The sequence below is a fragment of the Neodiprion pinetum genome, chromosome 2, assembly GCF_021155775.2.
Source record: "Neodiprion pinetum isolate iyNeoPine1 chromosome 2, iyNeoPine1.2, whole genome shotgun sequence".
In the NCBI taxonomy this organism is placed as follows: Eukaryota; Metazoa; Arthropoda; class Insecta; order Hymenoptera; family Diprionidae; genus Neodiprion; species Neodiprion pinetum.
The window spans coordinates 7,698,997-7,717,376 of record NC_060233.1 but is presented as its reverse complement, the minus strand read 5'-3'; the positions used below and the strand labels follow the sequence as shown (position 1 = coordinate 7,717,376).

Genomic DNA, 18,380 nt, shown 5'->3' with positions numbered 1-18,380 from the left:
CAGTATGATAATATTGCCATAGATTGTTCGTTGTGAAAAAACGTAAAAATATATGACGTCATAAGAAAGAATCAACTTGTTATTTTGTTACCGTTCATTGCTTCTCTTAAACCGATTATACTTGATGCTGGAAAAAAAAAAAAAATATACGGAACTGTGTATAATAAGAAAATGCTTGATATCGACAGAAAAAAATAGATTTTCATACACACCACACAATCATGATGTATAATCTACCTACATATGTATTTCCGTCTTCACTTTTATAATAAAAAAAAAAAAAAAAAAAACTGACATTACTTTAAATATAACAAATAGAAAATTTTATACCGCGTTCACAAATTCGTGTACACAATAAACGTTGCATCGCAATGTAAACAAGAATTCTTATCGTAAAATGTACATAGGTATAACAATAATATCAATTATGATTAAAAACAATAAGTTTAATCCTTCAGCTTTTTCAACGCGTCCATCAAAAGTTGAACTTCCTGATTAACGTTCGTGACTAAATCTTCGATTTGGTGTTTGCTGTCGATGATGCTAACACTTTGCGTGTACGGATCGTATCTGACGCCAAATTTCCTCGGAATCGTTTGGGCGAATTTTCTGTAAATTGAATTGAGAAAAATCAATGAATTTTGAATTACACGGATTTCATGCATCGAACTCGGCGAACGTTTCGTACCAAAAAACAAGCTCAGCTATCTCGAATCATGAACCTATACCTACAATATAGTCAGACGAGATGACGCTATCGCGAATCACTGGCGTCTCTGAAAATTTGCGCAACTTTCTCATAATGTGTAACAATTATTTCGAAAGTATTGCGTTAAATCAGTGCTCGCAAGAAATCTTGCAACATCACATGTGACATAATGTGTATACTGGTATAAAAAAAAAAACAACAAGCGTATCGTCTTGTTTAATACCAGCCAAGCTATTTTCAATTCAATCACGATCGAACCACGTCAAGCTAAAGATAACGAAGCGCAAACAAACATGACCGAACGAGGTGAGTAAAAAATGAAAAGAAAGCAGATTGAGACATCGGTACTCGTCGTCAGGGATCGCGGATACTGGAAGAGTTACTTACATCATCTTTTCCTTCGCGTCCTCGAAATCCTCGGCGACGAAGTAGACCGGCTGATATTCGGTTATTGGGTATTTCTGAAGCGCCGTTTTTGCCGGATCGAATGGTCTCAGCTCCGGCTTGTCGCTCAGGCTGTATTCCAGCTCACCGTAGGACGACAAAAGCCCGGCACCGTAAGCCTTCAGTTCTCCGTTTTGTCTACAGAGGCCGAATTCAACGGTGAACCAAAAGCACTGGGGAAAAAAGTAAATACATATACATATAACGTATAACACGGTTGATGGAACGGATGGTTTTTGACATTCGGTTAGAACTGCGCGATGGTTTTGCGATTCGTCTTACTTCCATTCCATTTCCAATTCGGTATTTTTGCGTATAACGCTTGATTTATCATATAATAGCTAAAGACCCCCACTCACGGTGGCGAGCTTCTCGATGTACTCGTCCGGAGCTCCGAGGGAGGCGAGCCCGATGACCTGAGAGAACTGCGCGAATGCCGGGTCTGCGAAAAGTGGAACATGGCCAAGGACCTCGTGGCAAACGTCGGGTTCCGGGGTGTAGAGAGGTTTGCTGCTGTGCCTGATGTACTGGGTGCTGTGAAAGACTCGGAAGGCCAACCCGGCGAGGAAGTCGCGCGACGAAAGAAGACCGGCGACTGGACGAAGCGTGAACCCCGTGCAATCTGGAAGCCGACGATAAAGGTCAAAGACGATTGCAGGGGATGTTGCGGAGGGAGGTAATTGGGTGCGCGTGAGCATGAGAGAAATTTTTTGCTCCGGTTACCGCTCGGTCCTTAACTATTTTCATTCTTTACCACAATCGAAAAATATAGTTCTAGGTGGAAAATGAAAATTAGTTTTGTAACCGTTACCGGAAAGTCTGGTATCCGTTGCTATTCTTTCTCATTACGATCACTCTTGCTATACATTCTTGCGACTGTTGCGAAAACTTAACGCTCGTGCAAGAATAAATTGACGTTGAAGTCTTGTTTAACTAAAAAAGTAGAGTAAAGCGAAGAAACTGATTTTGCGTTGCAATCACCAAAAAAGGATCGACGATAGCGCAAAATGGTTAGGCGTACCTCGTTTTTCCTAATTCCAACAATATTCAAACAGTTTTTCTAACGATACCTGTTTTACCGAAGTTTTCTAGTTACTGTAACAAATGAAATATTTCTCAGTGCACCTTTTAGGAAATTCGAGATATCCTCAAGCTGCGGAATGTTGTCCTCCCTGTAGCCGCAGTTCTCTATAAGCAGCGGAAACACGTGATTGTGTTCCCTGCAGGCGTACTTCGGGTACATCGACGTCAGTTTCCTGAATACGACACCCCACGTGGCGGTTTCTGCGGGAGTGTAATCGACCCGTGGAATGGGCTCTCCACTGCGAATCATTCGGAAGAGTTCGAGTCAGTACCTCTTCAAGGTTAAATAGACGAATCATTGAATGCTCGAGAAATGCCGGCATAGACGAGCAACCCTTTTAAAATCAGAACTAAATTTTTTTTCGATCTCTCACTTCGTGAAATCATAGTTTTAACGTAATATTAAACCTCGCGAAAGGAAATTACCGGGTAATTTTTTTAAGCGGTTCCGTATTGAGATTTTGTATTCGCCGTTCAATTAACACGTAAGAAATCCAATTATGACGGTTGGAGGGAGACAATAATAATTGTTCTACTGTACGGTAGCGTTTGACAACTTGTACGTTCTCTTCGAATCGGCGCGTCGTAGAAAATTTTTAAAAATAGATACTATTTTATAGCTTGTTACTTTACTGGTGCCCGGTTTCCCACTGTACTCAACCATACTCCAATTTCCTCACAGACTTACTGCTTGTAGTGGTAGGCGATGTCGGCGAAGTACTTCCTCCTCGCTCTGTAAACCGTGTCTGTAAATCCGGGGTGATCAGAGTCCAGTTCAGAACCGTAGGATAGAATCTGGTTCGCGAATCTGTCCAAGTCTCGTATCCTGCCGGGGAACCACGGAACGGTGCCCAGGTTGTCCTTGTGGTTCCTGAACAAAAATCGAAGGTTCTTTCCGAGCTTCAAACCACCGAACCACCTCTCGTCTCAAGTTGGCGGTAAGAGAAACGAACGATCGCCGAGGAGCGTTCATCGTCAGGTGGTATAAAAAATCAGAAATCCTGACCTGGATATTATAGAGAAGTATCCGCACTGGTCGCGCAGAGTTTCGATAACGGCAGCCAAGTCACCGCCAGGTGCGCACTCCACCATGAATTCATAGTTGTCGACGGTCCGAGCCGAGCTCCTTGACTCGATGTGGAGGAGGTTGACTTTGTGCTTCTGTAAACAGTGGGAAAGGGTACGATTTTACACTTGACGATGCAGACAAATCAGAGAACGATGCGTTTGCACCAATGGTCTACAAAACTCACTGCGAATAGTTTCAAGTAGCGTCCTAGACTCCCGACCTCGTCGTCTTCCCGGGGTGAGAATATCAGGCAAGTGCTTTTGGCCGAGTCTCTGCCTTCCTTGATGTAGTTTCCACCGTCCATGAGTTTCGGCTGTTGGATGAAAAAAAAAAAAAAATTAAAGTCGTCAAGGGTTAACGAATGGTCGAATCCGGTGACACAAGTATTTTCAAATAACTCCAACACCGTCGCAAAGCTGATCTTACATCTGGGACCATTGGATTCGGTGTCATTTCGATGCTCGACGATAAATCGACCCGGGTTAGCGTTCGCTTCTCGATTCTCTCAACGCATTCACGCGCCTGCAGTGAGAAACAATCCATCCGGCAAGAGAGTCTCAAGTTTTATTATATACCGAAGGTGGAGTGGCCCCCACCACGTGGCACTAGGCGGAAAATTGGTTTACGAACAATCGTGGTTCAACTGCGCAAGATATGACTGGAGCAACAGGCAACGCCGATCATTATACCATGATTCAATCGAGTCGTCACTGGGTGGTCATTTCTGGAAATTACCACCGTTCGTTTATGTCCTCAGGTGATGGCTTATGTGGTCGGTTCGCGTGTTGCTCTCCAGCTAATTTTTTCCCTCGCCTTTCGCTGCGCGCAATCTCAACCACATTCCGCGAATCCGATATCTCAATAGTTTGCGTTAATAATGAGCAAATATACTATCGAGAAACAATAAAAAAAAAACAACTGTAAGATGTCCGACGAGTCTACAATAATATTTGTCTCGTGATGTGCAATTTTTCTTTTTTTTTTTTCCTTTTCATCACCTTTAATCTTAACGCGCACCGATGAATCGTTCGAGATCTATGCTTGTCCAGATCAATAGACAACAAGATTTACGTCCAGGTGTTGCAGGTGTTACCGAACGCAAACTTGAGAGAAAAAAGTAAATGCACGACCTTGAGTCATTGCAGACGGCTGATGAAATTCGCGAATAAAATTGAGCCAGGCAGCAGATCGATGTATAAGTTTCTGTATAGCCTTCGCACTGAGAACTATCGGTGTGCAAAAAGTACGCAGACCTTTTGTAAGTGTAGGTACGTTATACGGACACTTGTGACGCGGTACCTGCCGTATATTTCCCGACGTATATTGCAAGATCTGGTGGGGAACGAACCATTCTTGGTTCACCGAAGAACCACGTCTAAGGTTACCGGAAATCGACAGACCGGAAGGTAAGTACCGACACCTGGTAATTTACAGGTTGAACTTCGAGGTTGAGATGGTTGCGAAAGTGTGCAGATTGTTCAGAGAAATGTGACGAGTGTGAACGGACTTTTTCAAACAATTATCCTGAGCTTTCGAAAGCGGAATTCTGACGTAACTCTTCGTTGCAATCCGGACGAAATGTAGGAAAAAGAAAAAGGAAGAAAATAAATGGATTTCGAAAGCGAATTTCTGCGAAGTTACAATATCACATAATATCGCTCAAGGATAGTGACGGTTAATGACACGCGTGATGTGTAACGGGGAAACGTTCAATGGATCATTTCCGTGAGTTGTGAAGGTCACCGGGATATCAGTGCGGTTCGAACTTTCCTCTGTATGGGGGATTCCACTTGAACCTGCTGATGTATTGCAAGACTCGTCACCAGCATCGTGTTAACGACTTTCTTACTCGTCGTGTTAACGACTTTCTTACTCATCCTCTTCCGATCAAAGCGCTAAACGAAATAGTTGACATTCTGACTGATGAGAGAAATTTCGGGACTGAATACCTAGCCTGTGATTTATTGAACATTTACTGCAGCGTAAATTTCCATTTCGCCGTCTTTTTACACGGAGTTTAAACAGCGACGCGGTAACAATAGAGTTACCGATCAAATCACAGTTTGTAAGGCACCTATAACTCTCGTTTCTTTTATCTTCTCCCATCGTCGATGACTTTGAAATCTAGTAATGACAGGTTAAAAATAATAAAAATAAATAAAAAATCCGGAAGATAATTGTTTTTGCAAGCATCGTATCACTGGTCGAAATTTCATCATATTGTATAACAACAATTTTCAATGCCAATGAGCAAGAATTATCTGGCAATATCGAGCTGCACTTAAAAATTGATTACAGCCACGTACATCGACATGTATTACAATATATACGTACATGCGTACACATGTTGCACGAGCGGAATTAGAGGCGTGCCTTGTGACCTCAGTGGCTTGCGAGTTTAATTGAAATTGATAAAATTTTATCAATTTCAATTAATTAACCGACTTGTGATAAATATTGGCACTGACCCGTGGCTCATCACGTCATTTATAGAGGGCGAAAATATTTCACAACTATGTTTACATAAACGTATCACGGTATTAACGGTATACAATATTTCTTCAAAAGTCAATTTATAGACTCTGCCTTTCACAAGCGATATTATAACTACGCACGAGGCAATTAAAACGTAAATCAAACTTACGTTTGAAAACAATATGACGGCTCGTTAGACGCCATGCGGTTACTGTTTACTAATAATTGTGTGTTTGTCTTATGGATTAGGAAGACATTGTAACATGGCTATTTACCACGTTGTCCATTTCCTCGTCGCTGCAGCAGTGCGTCATTTTTGAATTCTGAACGAGAATAGAATCCGATCAATTAATCCTTGAGATCTGATGATGGGGTATCTTTGCGATCAATTTTCGCTGATCTCTGTTAGCCTTTTACAAGGAGCCTCGTTAGGTTGCCGAAAACTTCACGCGTTTCGAACGCACGTTGAAAACAGAAAGAAAAATGAAGATGAGTTTTCATTTATTACCTAGTTTTCTTTTTTTTTTTTTTTTTATTTTAAGGCTAATGCTTCCTAATTTGTTGCACATATTTTATTAAAGAAAGCACCAAGTGGTAAGCTTACAATCGCTTTGAAATTCTCAGGAAATACGGTTATTTTTCACGGTGCCGTTTGGAGTTGTCACAATTTCTAAAATCAAAATGTCAAAATTTGACACTGAAAAGATAATATACAAAGTTAATTTTCATGTCTTTGTTTAAAAGTTAACTCAAGACATCGTCGACCCCGTTTCATTTATCCTCTTGCTCTTTTTTTTTCATACGAACAAAGAACGCAGAGTTCAGAGTGTTCTATTTAAGTATTGATTTTCAAATATAAAACGAGAAAAATACGCGTCTCATTCAAATATTTTGAACTTTTATTTATCTTCGGACAGTAGATATAAAATGGTAAATGAGATCTGAACGTCTTAATATACGTTTTAAATTTCATCACATTGTCAACATATAATCAAAATTTGTAACGGATGTAGTCATTAGAATTACTAACGAGGCACGGCTCCCGTTAAAACATCCTGAGAAATCGATTTTGAAAACTCACCACCCGATGTTATATCCTTTTTCACATAAAATCAACGAAAACTGCATTGAAACTTGAGCTTGTAGATCCGATCGTATTATATTCTACAGAATATTAATCATCTTCATTACTTTGCAATGAATCGCGATTTCACTTCATTCACCCTCAACGGTGGTCGTTCACTCGTTCCGCGGAGATTTAACAAACCTTTCGTGATTTTAAAACCGTGCAGTTCGCTAATTCATACGTGTTCGAAAAAAAGATCTTAGCTCGGCGAGCGTCGGAAACTTACTGGTATCGATATCCAGTTGAACTTCATTAGATATGCAAACCAGAGACAGGGTGGCTCGTTTTACATATGCCGACGGATTTCCCTACGGTTGAAAACTTTGCACTGGCACTCCTCGAAAACCTGACTTACAGAGCGTTCCAACCAAAGTGTTTCCCAGCAGTGGAAAAATTTAGTCTGCGGTCTCTGGTTTGGTCTGCTGATGCGGGTAAAACGATGTCGCACGTTAAACTGGGCGAGAGAATAGCAGTCAAAAAATATTCCCACCAGTGTTTTTATGGTAATCGAGCGGCGTGATAAGACGGGAAAATAGAAACGATGTTGAAACGAGGCTGCAAACTCGACTCAAACTAGTCACGAGAAAAAACTATCTTTTCAAGTATTTACGGAGCCGTAATTGAATACGCTGGGAAAAATCAACATGGCCGCCATTGCCGCACCTGCGATTTAGTTTTGCACGTACGATTGTATTCCGTAGTCACAGGTTATCGGGTGCTTTTTTATGCCAAAACAAAGGATGGCAAGATTGATTCGATCACGATTTCAACTTTTGACGCGAGCTCAACAGCTGGGAAATTATGTTTAGAAAGTCACGATAGCGATGCATTCAGGGTACAAGGATTGCCATTGTGGTCGAGGATAGTGTCGCTTCAAACTGAATTTACCTTCGTCTCGACAGAGTTCTTTTGCTTCGTTTTTCCTTTTATAGCTGGGCAACTTTGTCGTTTTGGTCTTTTACTCTCCAATATAACCTGCTCTTAACTTCTGGTTTGCCTTGTATCTTGCTGCATTATATGCGTATGCTGTTATGTGTATAATATGTCGATACCTACGCAGTGTTCGCAGACTGCAGTGGCGTATTTTTTCCGCACATTTTCAAGCTAGCAGAGAACGTTGTTCGGAAAAATATTTTCGCACCCTTCATTCTTGCCTCGCGTCTGATATATAATATGGCACAAACGCAATTTTACTAAAAAAGTGGGTGAAATTCTACGTGAAAATCACGAGAACGACGGATTTTTATGCGTCACTGTGACATGTCAACGGTAATTAAACAGTCCGAGTTGTAGCTGTATGTATAACGTATACGTAAGTACGTAAACTCATTATTAGGCAATCAATACGAGGTTGAAATTGTTATATCCCGTCATCGTTATGCCACAGTGAAATACCTACCTGGAGATATTTTACCGTAAATTTTATTTCTCACTGCAGTTCGATTCTGATTTCCAAACAATGCAAATTGAACAAAAGTGATATCAGGTCCTGTGCAGATTTTATCAGCATTTCGCAAAGAATACTTCATTTTCTCAATTTCGAATGCAATAAGTATTTTCAAATCCATATTTCTGTACACTGTTCCGAAATTGATCATAAACACGATATAGAAATGAATAATAGAAATTTTGCACCCACCTTGTCAGGAGGGGAACCCTTGCCTACAGAATCTCGATATTGCTGCATGTCCGATGAATTTCTGGCGATTTGCGTACCGATCATATTAACGACAAGTGAAGGAAGGAAGTGTAAGGATTACCTTTTGCAGATATCGAACCACTGCTAGTGCAAACGGCGAAAAGTGCCTTCAATCTAGGCGAGATGGGAAATCTGTGGCGACAATCGATAACGCCACCGCGTCAATGAATTATTATCATCAATCTGCCAAGTGCCGAAGGCAAACTGACTCTGGCTAGGATGTTACGTCGTCTATACTTGATCAGGCGTTATAGTTCCACCACCACGTTCGACGAATGTCAACACACGAGAATGTATCGGCAAACGAGAGTTGGAAGGGAAGATTTGAAAAATGACAGCATGACGTCGCCTCGATGCAAAAATTAGAATTTTTTATCATTATCGCGACGCGTGTGAAGCCGAGGTAGAGTACGGACGATAGGCAGGCTTGTTAAAACAGCGTACGAAGACGGAAACCCTGCAACGTTACATGGGTGTAGCAATTTCTTACTGCGCAATCGTTTCAGCCCATTTTTATCACCGTTTTCAGAGGTTAGCGAGTTATCGGTTCTACAAACTGTAACAAGAAAAAACCAACTAGAAAATAAGTAAACAAAAGAACAAAAAAATTATAGCAATATTGAATTTCGTCATGTCTGTATTCTATGTATCGCATATCGCGGCAAGCATGTTGACAGATAACGATAATCAGAGTCTTAGTTAAAAACATAGAAAAATGGGAGAACCGAGCCTGAAAACTACGTGAGGAAATCAACTATGTAAATGACATTTTTACTGCTTGAACATTTGTCGCGACGATAATTCTACCGGATCTGCTACTATAGGATGACATTGTTTTTATTGTTATCAAAACGTGTAAATTTATCAAGTTCGCTGATTGATTCATGGCATCTGATGCATCAACGAATGGACGAGAATTTTAAAATTGTATAACAGGGTGTACTTCTATTGCAAATAAATTCTGTTTCACTCGGAATCTATTTTATAAATTGAATAAATGAATTTTTTTTATACCAGCTTACTATGTCTGTTCGGAATAGTTAGCTGGCATTATCTTGTTCAACTCCATCAGCTTAATGAAAATTGATAAGAAAGAAGAAGCTAGAGATATCGCGGATAAGTGATTTTGTAAATACCAAGTCATAAATTTATTCCAAAATAAAAACGATCGTTATCCAAATTTCTCGACATTCTCAGAAACGGCCAACTAATCATCGAATTTTTGAGATTCCACTATTACGTCGAATAGTTTTGATGGAAACTGCTGTTCGTTGGTCGCTTTTAACTGATATGAAATCAAGTTCGAGTAATCAATCCGTCAGGAGATGTTGAATATGCTATGACAGAAAGTAATAAACCTGCTAAAACAGTGATTCAAAGGTATATAATATAATACCTCTGTCCATTATTTACTCACTCAGGACTGTTAGACAGACGACTGAACTCTTCACATCTCGTTTCCCATTTGTAATTATATGTAAGGAAACAATCAGAGTTCGGTGAACTCGACATTAACCCAATTTCCATACCGCGAGATATAAGTTTCGACGTAAGAGTAATTTTCCCAACGGACCCGGAGAGCTAATTGTACCTCACGAAACGCAAATTACAGCGTTCATCGCTACGAGCAATTTCATCTTGCCACCTATTTTTACATGAATTAATAGGAAAAAAAAATTCAAATAGCTCGTCATCGGGAATGCTAATCGTCATCGAAACATTTCGACCGTTAACGGCGCGATTTTATCCCGTCTCGCGAACTAATATTCTCGAATAATCCGGCTTCAACATAAATATACGGTGGTATTCATTAGCTTACGGCAATTTGCACGCGAGTCGCATGAGTGTAGGTAAAGAAATATAGTTTGCCAGATGCTAGCTGCAGATTTTTATTCAATTCACTGCAACCGGATTCGTCATTGCGAAAACATGCCGTTGTATTTTGCAGAATCTGTTTTTCTCGCTTCGCGACTACACGGAAATGTATATAAATTACTCCGAAGGAATAAATATTCATTGAAATTATATTTGCATCTGTTTATGAAAGTCAGTCGGAAAAACAAGGAGATAAAGATCAGATTCCGATATACCTTGGTGATAATATCGGCAACATAGAAACGCAACCTATTCCAACTTGTGCAGTAACTATTACATTGAGGAGAGTAATTGACTTGATTTTATGATTATTCCATGATGTTTTGTAATCAAATAGTTGTAGTTCACCTTGCTTCAATTTTTTCAGCGAAAGCCTCAGACCGGTATACATATAATACACACGTTGATTCGCAAAACCATGTATCGCTGAAACAATGTTTCACGGTCGCATAATCGGCTCTAATTTCAACCAATTTAATCCTTTAATTCACGCTGAGACGCTTCACGTCCCACCTTTTTTTGCAGCTTTTTATTTATCAAACAACGTTTTTTATAACAACTGCCAAGTTCTTTGGTTCCACATGGTCCCTGAAATATTTCTAAGTTCATTAAAAACACAAAATTTATTTGTTTATTTACAGCAAAAACAGGGCATGTAAACAACAAGTCGAAATTCGTACTTTTCCACGAAAAAAAGCATTTTTTGCTAATCTAGCATGAAAATCCGAATGCATATTTTCACACAAACTTAATACACAACAAAAAACAATTTCTTCTTGTTATTTTTGTTTTACCGCCGTACTGGATCAGCCATTTTGAATTTTCGAATTTCGTATTCAGACTCGTAATCAGTGACTCCAAATACTCATGTATGCAAAATTTTAAGCGAATCGCATGCAAGAAAAAATGTATTACGCACGAAAAGATTAAGCGGAAAAATCGAATGGAAAATTTATCGAAATATGGGGGAGGAAATATTCAATTTTGCGCTAGATGCGAGGGTCGTACATTTACATAATATGTCTGCAAATAATTGCCCGTACAGTATGGTTTCGATTAATTGGGCGGTCAGATTTCGGGTAATTCATAAAAATTATGCCTAAGTACAAAGAACCTGATGTAAGCGGTGACGTTTTCATTCTGTCGAAATAAATATAAAAAAGATACTTGAGAATCAAGTACGAAATAAATAATTTTGTTCCACCAGATGCAAACGCGTCAAATTTTCGGTCCATAGATAAAGAGATGTTAATATGCGAAACGTATTACGTACTCTCGTAAAAACATATTTGAACCATCTTAAACCCATGCTTATCGTGTGAAAATAATATTTATCTCAAAATTTCAAATGATTCGTAGCATCGGTTATACAGATAAAAGAACTAACGCTTCTTTAACACGGACATAGTTCAAAATTCTACCATCGTAACGATCATCTTTCACACCGACACAAAACTATCAAAAATTATTCATCATAATTTGGTAAAGAGACAAAATGGATTAAAAATAAATTCGAAGCTCGTGAAAACTTTTTCGCGACGAAAGGTGATTTGATTCCCCAACTTACCGATAGATGGTAAGAAGTTCAATCCCGCGGTCGACCGACCGCCTGGGACAGCATCGTTACGAGAGTAAGCAAGACCACGGAGCGAAGAACTGCGTTGAATCGATCGTGAAATCGTCTAGTGGCGCCAGCTGGCGGCACAAATCTGAAGCGCGTCGTTTTGAGCGTGGCGGGTTCTGGCCTCGTAGGCGCCGGTCTGCCGGTGGTCCTCACCAGAGGCTGGATAAGGCCGTGTCGGATCCTGATTGTGAGTAAAACTCAGAGCCACGCGAGTGGCCGCGCGACTCGGTCCGTGAGTTTGAACGATATTTTAGAGTGATACGGGCCATGTGGTCCAAGGGGGTCATGAACGTCACTAGATTAAAGTGTCTGGTGATAATATTGGGACTCAACCTGACCCAGGGTGAGTACAACGTCCCGATTAATCGATGTTTAATTTCAATTCTTCTTGAAAAATAATCGTCGACATTTTTACGAGGATCGACAAGTCCCGTCGTTTGAACTAACGAATTCATAAATAAGCGAAACACACTGACAAAGAAATTTCATTAGAGAAGACGTCTGCGAAAAGTTTTTGTTTAGTCGACAATTTTTTTTTTATACACAAAAATCAGATTAAATTACTGAATAATTTTATCCGCATTCAACTGTCTTGAATAGTTTTTTCGGAACGATTGATTAACGAATTTCTGTAGCAATCTGTATGCCCCTGTCGTTAGCTGAAATTTATTTCAAAGACAGATATATTCAATACTGAAAATGAAGTCCCGGACAACAGATCAAGTAACAAATTCACACAAGTTATACATGTGTGTACACTATTGTGCCATTACGTTTTTAATCATAAAAAATTATTATTTCGGTCTTCTAATTGTCGGGCAGTAATATATTCCACTATTAGATGGCAATTGCGCATCTCGTGGTTTCGGCTAGATCTCCAAAAATAAAAACTAACTAAAAGATATTTTTACACTCGACAGAATTGGAAGTTAAAAAAAAAAAAAAAAGAATTAAGAATAAACTTGAATAACAGTTTTCGTCTACAACAAATATAATTGGGACAATAAGACGAGTGCCTTGAATTTCGAAACCTCCGACTGAGGAAAACCGACCAGAGTATCTCCGACAAGTATTATTCACCCCCTTACAACGGTGGATAATCGAGCGTTAATTAAGTTCGAAGTTATCAACTACGAACTAGAAGTTCGTCGTCGTGTTTCAAAAGTGAAACCGAGCAAATCGGGATCAGGTTGAGATTTTTTCCACTAGAGCATTGCATATACTCTTCGTCTTTTTTTCTTTTTGACCTGCATAAATGGGTTGGCCGATATCGGAGCGCGCTGGAGTGTTTCTCGATTTTCCAATAATTAACGAAGCTTCGAGTGAAACTTTTCAATATATTATAATATACATATATATATAATGCACATGGTAAGGGAAAATTTTGTTGACACTCCGTCTCACGGGATCGCATTGAAAATCAATATATAATGATGAATCGGCGATAAAAATACGCGGTGAGACGCGAAGTCTGGAAGGAATCGGAAGAGAAATTTCCCATGTCAAAACACCCCTCTCGGTGTTTGTCGTAACGGAGCAACGGCTGGCGCGACTTTTATTAAAATTGAAATCCGGACACAATTTCAATCCCCGTGGTTTTCCCTTGCTTTCAAATTTCATTCCACACACGCAAGAAGCTGCCGTTTAACAGTTTACTCTCCGGCAGGTAATTTTATCCAATTACAAGCTACCTGATATTCGTGGCTCTGATAAAAAAGGAAATTACGTGCGCGGAATGTTACGAAAAATACCGGTGGCTTTTTCGGAATTTCTCAGTCAGCCAAGGCAAGGCTAATTTTGTTCAAATTCTTGATCTCTTATATGACGTTGTGCCGTAATGTCAGAGTAACCACTGAACTCACAACAAACCTTGTCCGATTGACCGTATTGTGCATAAATCAAGTGTTCATTCATCGTTAGTAAGATAATAATTTTCAAATTCAGATCGAGTGATCAAAGGATTCCGCAACTATAATTTGCAATATATTGCCAGTATTATCATTTGGGGAAATACTGCAGAAATGCTAATCAATTTTCAACGATATCAAGTAAATGTTTCACTTCCTTATTATTTGAAAACTGACAGACAAAGTCTTCGATCGCTTTTGAAAGTTTTTTGTTTTTCTTCAAATTGAACCACATTTAAAGCAACATCGATCGGGAATCGCCACGTTATCAGAAACCAGGACAAGTGCAGTCACAATGTGAAATATTTGATACTATTTTAGTGAAAGAAAGAGCGTCGTGAGATAATTCAAAGCGAAGTGTGCGCGTGTAAAAGCTGAAAATCACGAACCTGATTTGAACTAAGTGGATAAGTTTTGCACCGCATTTACTCTTCGTGTTCAATTTTCTTCGACGAGACAAGGGTCATGCCGTGACGCATATGGCAAACCATGCTTCAGCATCTTTGTGATCCCACGTAATCGTGTTATCCAGCGATCCAATTTCTCGTTCGTTTAATTTTCGAGCTGTATGAAAGTATTCATGTTTCCTTCGCTGCTTATCTAAAAACTTTGGTTACTGGAAGTGTATTTTTTTTTTTTTTTCTTTTTTGACGTTTACAGATATGTTTTTAAACTTTGGTTTTACTCTGTATTTTCAAAACGAAGGTCAACATTTATTCTCTCCTCTTCTGACGTTCTTTAGAAAAAGAAATGGAACAACCTTGTTTTCTTCTTTTTTCCAGGTAACTTTCTTCGAATTATGCGGTCTGAAATTCTCACGGTGTTCCGTTTTTTTTTTTTTTCACAATGCGGGTGTTATTTTACACCCTTTCACCCGTGATTCATTATTATGCTATATTTTTAGAGGAGGTGCAAGAGGCGTGTGAAGATGAGTTCTGAGATTGTTGGAAAATTACAACGAAAATCGAATTTTTTTTACTCCTTAGCAACGAAATACGGAATTAATCCAAATGAAATATGATTCTTTCATCCATATCAATTAAATTTCCATTTGTCAGAAATAAACGACTCATCGAATAATGTTGAGATAAATATCTTGTGAATAATAAAACGCAAGGTTTTGATTTTGGTTTTCTTATCTTCTTCATCGCTAATCATTTACCAGAGTCCTTGACGAACCCTTGAAAATTTAATCACACATTTTGCATACACAGTACTCAAACATCAGACGCTGTAATTGGCTGCAGGCGTTTGGGATACGATAATAGGACAACTAACTTAGTTGACGTAGCAAAAGGGGGTCGTAGTTCAGGAGGATCAGCCCCCGAGCAATACACGTCTCGACAACTCTGCACCTGCGACGTTTATTGTTAGCTAACAATAAGACGTCGGTGTGAACAGTAGAGGGGGTGAAAAATTACTTGCGGGGGGGGGGGGGGGGGGGGGGAGGGGCTAATTGGAAAACCGATAGATTGAGCTGCTATGCATCGTACGGCAGTTTTGTAATCAGCGATGCGTCTGTAATCGTAGACAATAACCGGATATTCGGGAAATTTTAATTATTGTTCGTCGCTGCGGTGAAGACGGAAGTTTAGGAAAGATTCGCACGAAATCAGAAGGTATGGAAATAAAAATTGAATGTAAAATCTTAGGGCGCGAATAATTCATGACTCTGTACAATGGAGAGACGCAAAAAAAGATCCATCGTTTGAAAATGAAGTCTTTTGGCAAATTTTCATTCTTTTTAGGTAATTTGATAGATTCGAAACGTACGCTTTGGTCAAAATAATTATTGTCTAAATAAAAGGTAAAAGATAATTATCAGAAATATTTCAAGCAAACACTGAAAAATCGAATCAGAATCGAATTTGTAAACTTGGATAGTTTTTTAACCCACACAAACCTCTGAAAACAGAGAATTTGAGTTTTACTTAAAAAAAAAAAATAAATAAATAAATAAATAAAACTGCGTTTGTAATTTCGCTCTACAATTTTGTTATTCATATTTCTGTAGATTTTCTTACATAGTTTCAGTTTACAATAAGATCGGCTGTACGGTTTTCTATAAATTTCCCAACCGATACGATTAACACTTTTACTTTAACAAAAAATCTGGGTAACGTACGGAACTCTCTAAGAGGCTGCTTGCTAAAAGAGACCCTTGCAAGCTCGTAAATTGATTGTGATCAGTCCAGCGCCGATAATCCGGGGAATCGCGTATCGTGACGGATGTGAAGTAGAGAACATCGTCGAGTAAACGATAAGTGCAGGCATCTACGTATCGCCGAAGGCGATGAGCGACAAGACTAATGGAGTCTGCACACAATTTAACTTGCGAGATTAAAGCGCGGCGCCCGCGTTGCATTTGCTGTAGCCAATTAAATCGGTCACGGGCTTTCCTATTTCTAGGCAAGGCCGATACTTTGATCACGGATAATAATATGCCGTAACATCGAGCGACGGAACCGCGAATTCCGTTAGGCGTATCTGCACTACCTAATCCTCGAAATAAGGGGGTCGCAGATTATTCTAATGTGTAATCGGGGCATACGCAGGGAAATTTCGCAAGCACGTTTCGCGAGGCGTAATTGCCCGCGGATTATTCATACGCTGCGCCTTCGTCGTGCGAAAATTCCGCGCCTTCGCTGCCTGGAATATCAAGATTCGTTTCAAGGAATTCGGAAAGTACAGTAGATAAAAAAAAAAGAACATAGTCAAAAATTCTATAACCCAAGTTGAAAAAAAATATTTTAATACAGCTACATGGAATGTTTTTGGTAAATATTACGCTTTCGAGTGTCTGAATCCAAAAATGACTTACATTTTCTTCCGTCACGTACAGTATTTTTGTAAAATGCAAGGTATTTGCATAAAAATATCATAACAGTAATGAAAAACACTGCGATTTCATTACAATGAACTAAACAATATTTCTTACAAAATTGAACAAACAATTTATTCATGAAACGTACTCAACGTTCCGTGTTCATTCTTTTTGCGTACGAAACCTTTTCTTTTCCGAACACGCTTATTTTCTTGAGTTTTCTTCCCTTATTTTCCCTCAATCCCGCATATTTTCTCTTTGTATTTATTCTTGAGTCTCACTCTAATGCATATTAAATGAAAGTAAGAAATCACTTTTGCATAGGATTTTTAAAACGAAGAATAAGATATCAGGTTTTGAGTTGAACGAGAGTTTCACTCTACGTGAAACTACAAACACGAGTTCAAGAAAAATCCTCATGTGATGGAAATTATTTGAGAATTTTTCCCGGTTTCACTGAGTTAAAATCTATAAGAAACAGTATAAAAAAAAATTGTGCAGTTTTTTGGTTTCATAACTCTGTAATCATGTCTAAGGAAACCTCAAAAATCACTGAAAATCTTGTTTAATATTCTGGTTCAAATGTAGAAACTGAAAATGAGTTTCGAATGATCGAAAAAACATTTGGCTTGTATAATGATCTACATAAAAATTGAATAAGAATTTTCAATGAATTTCAGTTAGTTGCGTATATAATCAAATTATTCGAATTGACTTATTCGTTTGAAATGTATATTCTATGGAAAGTATTTGAATTTGATGAAAAGCTGGCTTGAATAGATCATAATTTATGATAAATATTTCCGCAAAATGAAATTTCCGCACCGCTGTAGAAGGTACAAAGTATACATGCAAAGTATAATAGGGCGTGAAAATTCTTCGGTTATAAAAATAAATCTTTTCCTTCGTCCAAGATGCAAGTTGACGAACGATGTAGGTCGTCCATTTCCCCCGCAGCGACACACCGGTAGTTAGACTGCACATGTCCGATGCACCGATGCACCTATGCAGCAGAGCTCCCACCTCGCTCTCCGTTGGAATTGCAGGCGTTTCGTAGGAAGCTATTTTACATCGACGTACCCCGGTATCCTGCGAGGCTACAGGAAATTGGCGCAATTTAGGAAAGCCTTGGAATGCACCGTCCCGAATCTAATCTCGCGCTACGATAACCGAAATAACAATCCCGAACGTGTTGCGCCAATCTGCGGGTGACGACAGCAGAGCTTTCACATCTCCTAGTGTAAAAAGCTCTTCCTTTGCTTGATTGGAAATGTAAAGCAAAGGACCACTCCGAATCCGTATGGAAATTGGGTCGAATTGGCTGGATTTTCCGTATGTTGTAGTACGTATCATCTCGATCAAAAGTTCTGATGGCCACAAGTCCCAAAAATCACTAGTTTTCGAGGTACAGGCTTAGGAAGAAGGGAGTTCAGATTTTTTGACATATATCGATTTCGTGATTTTCATGAGTTATAAAGCTTCAAAGGGACTTGAATCAAACAAATCACTCTGAAAATTGCACGGTCGATTCTCAGAGATAGGCAG

The 18,380-nt window shown here is 39.2% G+C and overlaps 2 protein-coding genes across 7 annotated transcripts in view; one reads left to right on the top strand and one right to left on the bottom strand.

The window, feature by feature from the left end:
* Positions 1 to 181: 181 nt before the first annotated feature.
* On the bottom strand, positions 182 to 8,825 carry Hn (phenylalanine hydroxylase). Of its 4 annotated transcripts, none has more exons than XM_046609801.2 (8): positions 8,667 to 8,825; positions 3,490 to 3,618; positions 3,243 to 3,397; positions 2,925 to 3,107; positions 2,279 to 2,475; positions 1,513 to 1,775; positions 1,097 to 1,326; positions 182 to 609 (listed from the first exon to the last, which is right to left on the bottom strand). In XM_046609801.2, exons 2-8 carry the CDS (start codon positions 3,607 to 3,609, stop codon positions 447 to 449), a joined length of 1,311 nt encoding a protein of 436 aa, XP_046465757.1. In that variant the 5' UTR covers positions 3,610 to 3,618; positions 8,667 to 8,825; the 3' UTR covers positions 182 to 446. The 4 variants fall into 4 exon arrangements, with proteins under 4 accessions (XP_046465757.1, XP_046465755.1, XP_046465756.1 ...); XM_046609799.2 differs by having other exon boundaries at positions 8,546 to 8,821; XM_046609800.2 differs by lacking the exon at positions 8,667 to 8,825 and adding an exon at positions 6,056 to 6,223.
* A 3,436-nt stretch (positions 8,826 to 12,261) lies between these two features.
* Positions 12,262 to 18,380, top strand: part of LOC124211685 (uncharacterized) — a 36,684-nt gene continuing 30,565 nt past the window's right edge. For all 3 annotated transcript variants that reach the window (XM_046611008.2, XM_046611007.2, XM_069133470.1), the window contains exon 1: positions 12,262 to 12,447. In XM_046611008.2, the coding sequence (XP_046466964.1) occupies positions 12,372 to 12,447 (76 nt within the window). In that variant the 5' untranslated portion in view covers positions 12,262 to 12,371. The remainder of the gene's footprint in view (positions 12,448 to 18,380) is intronic.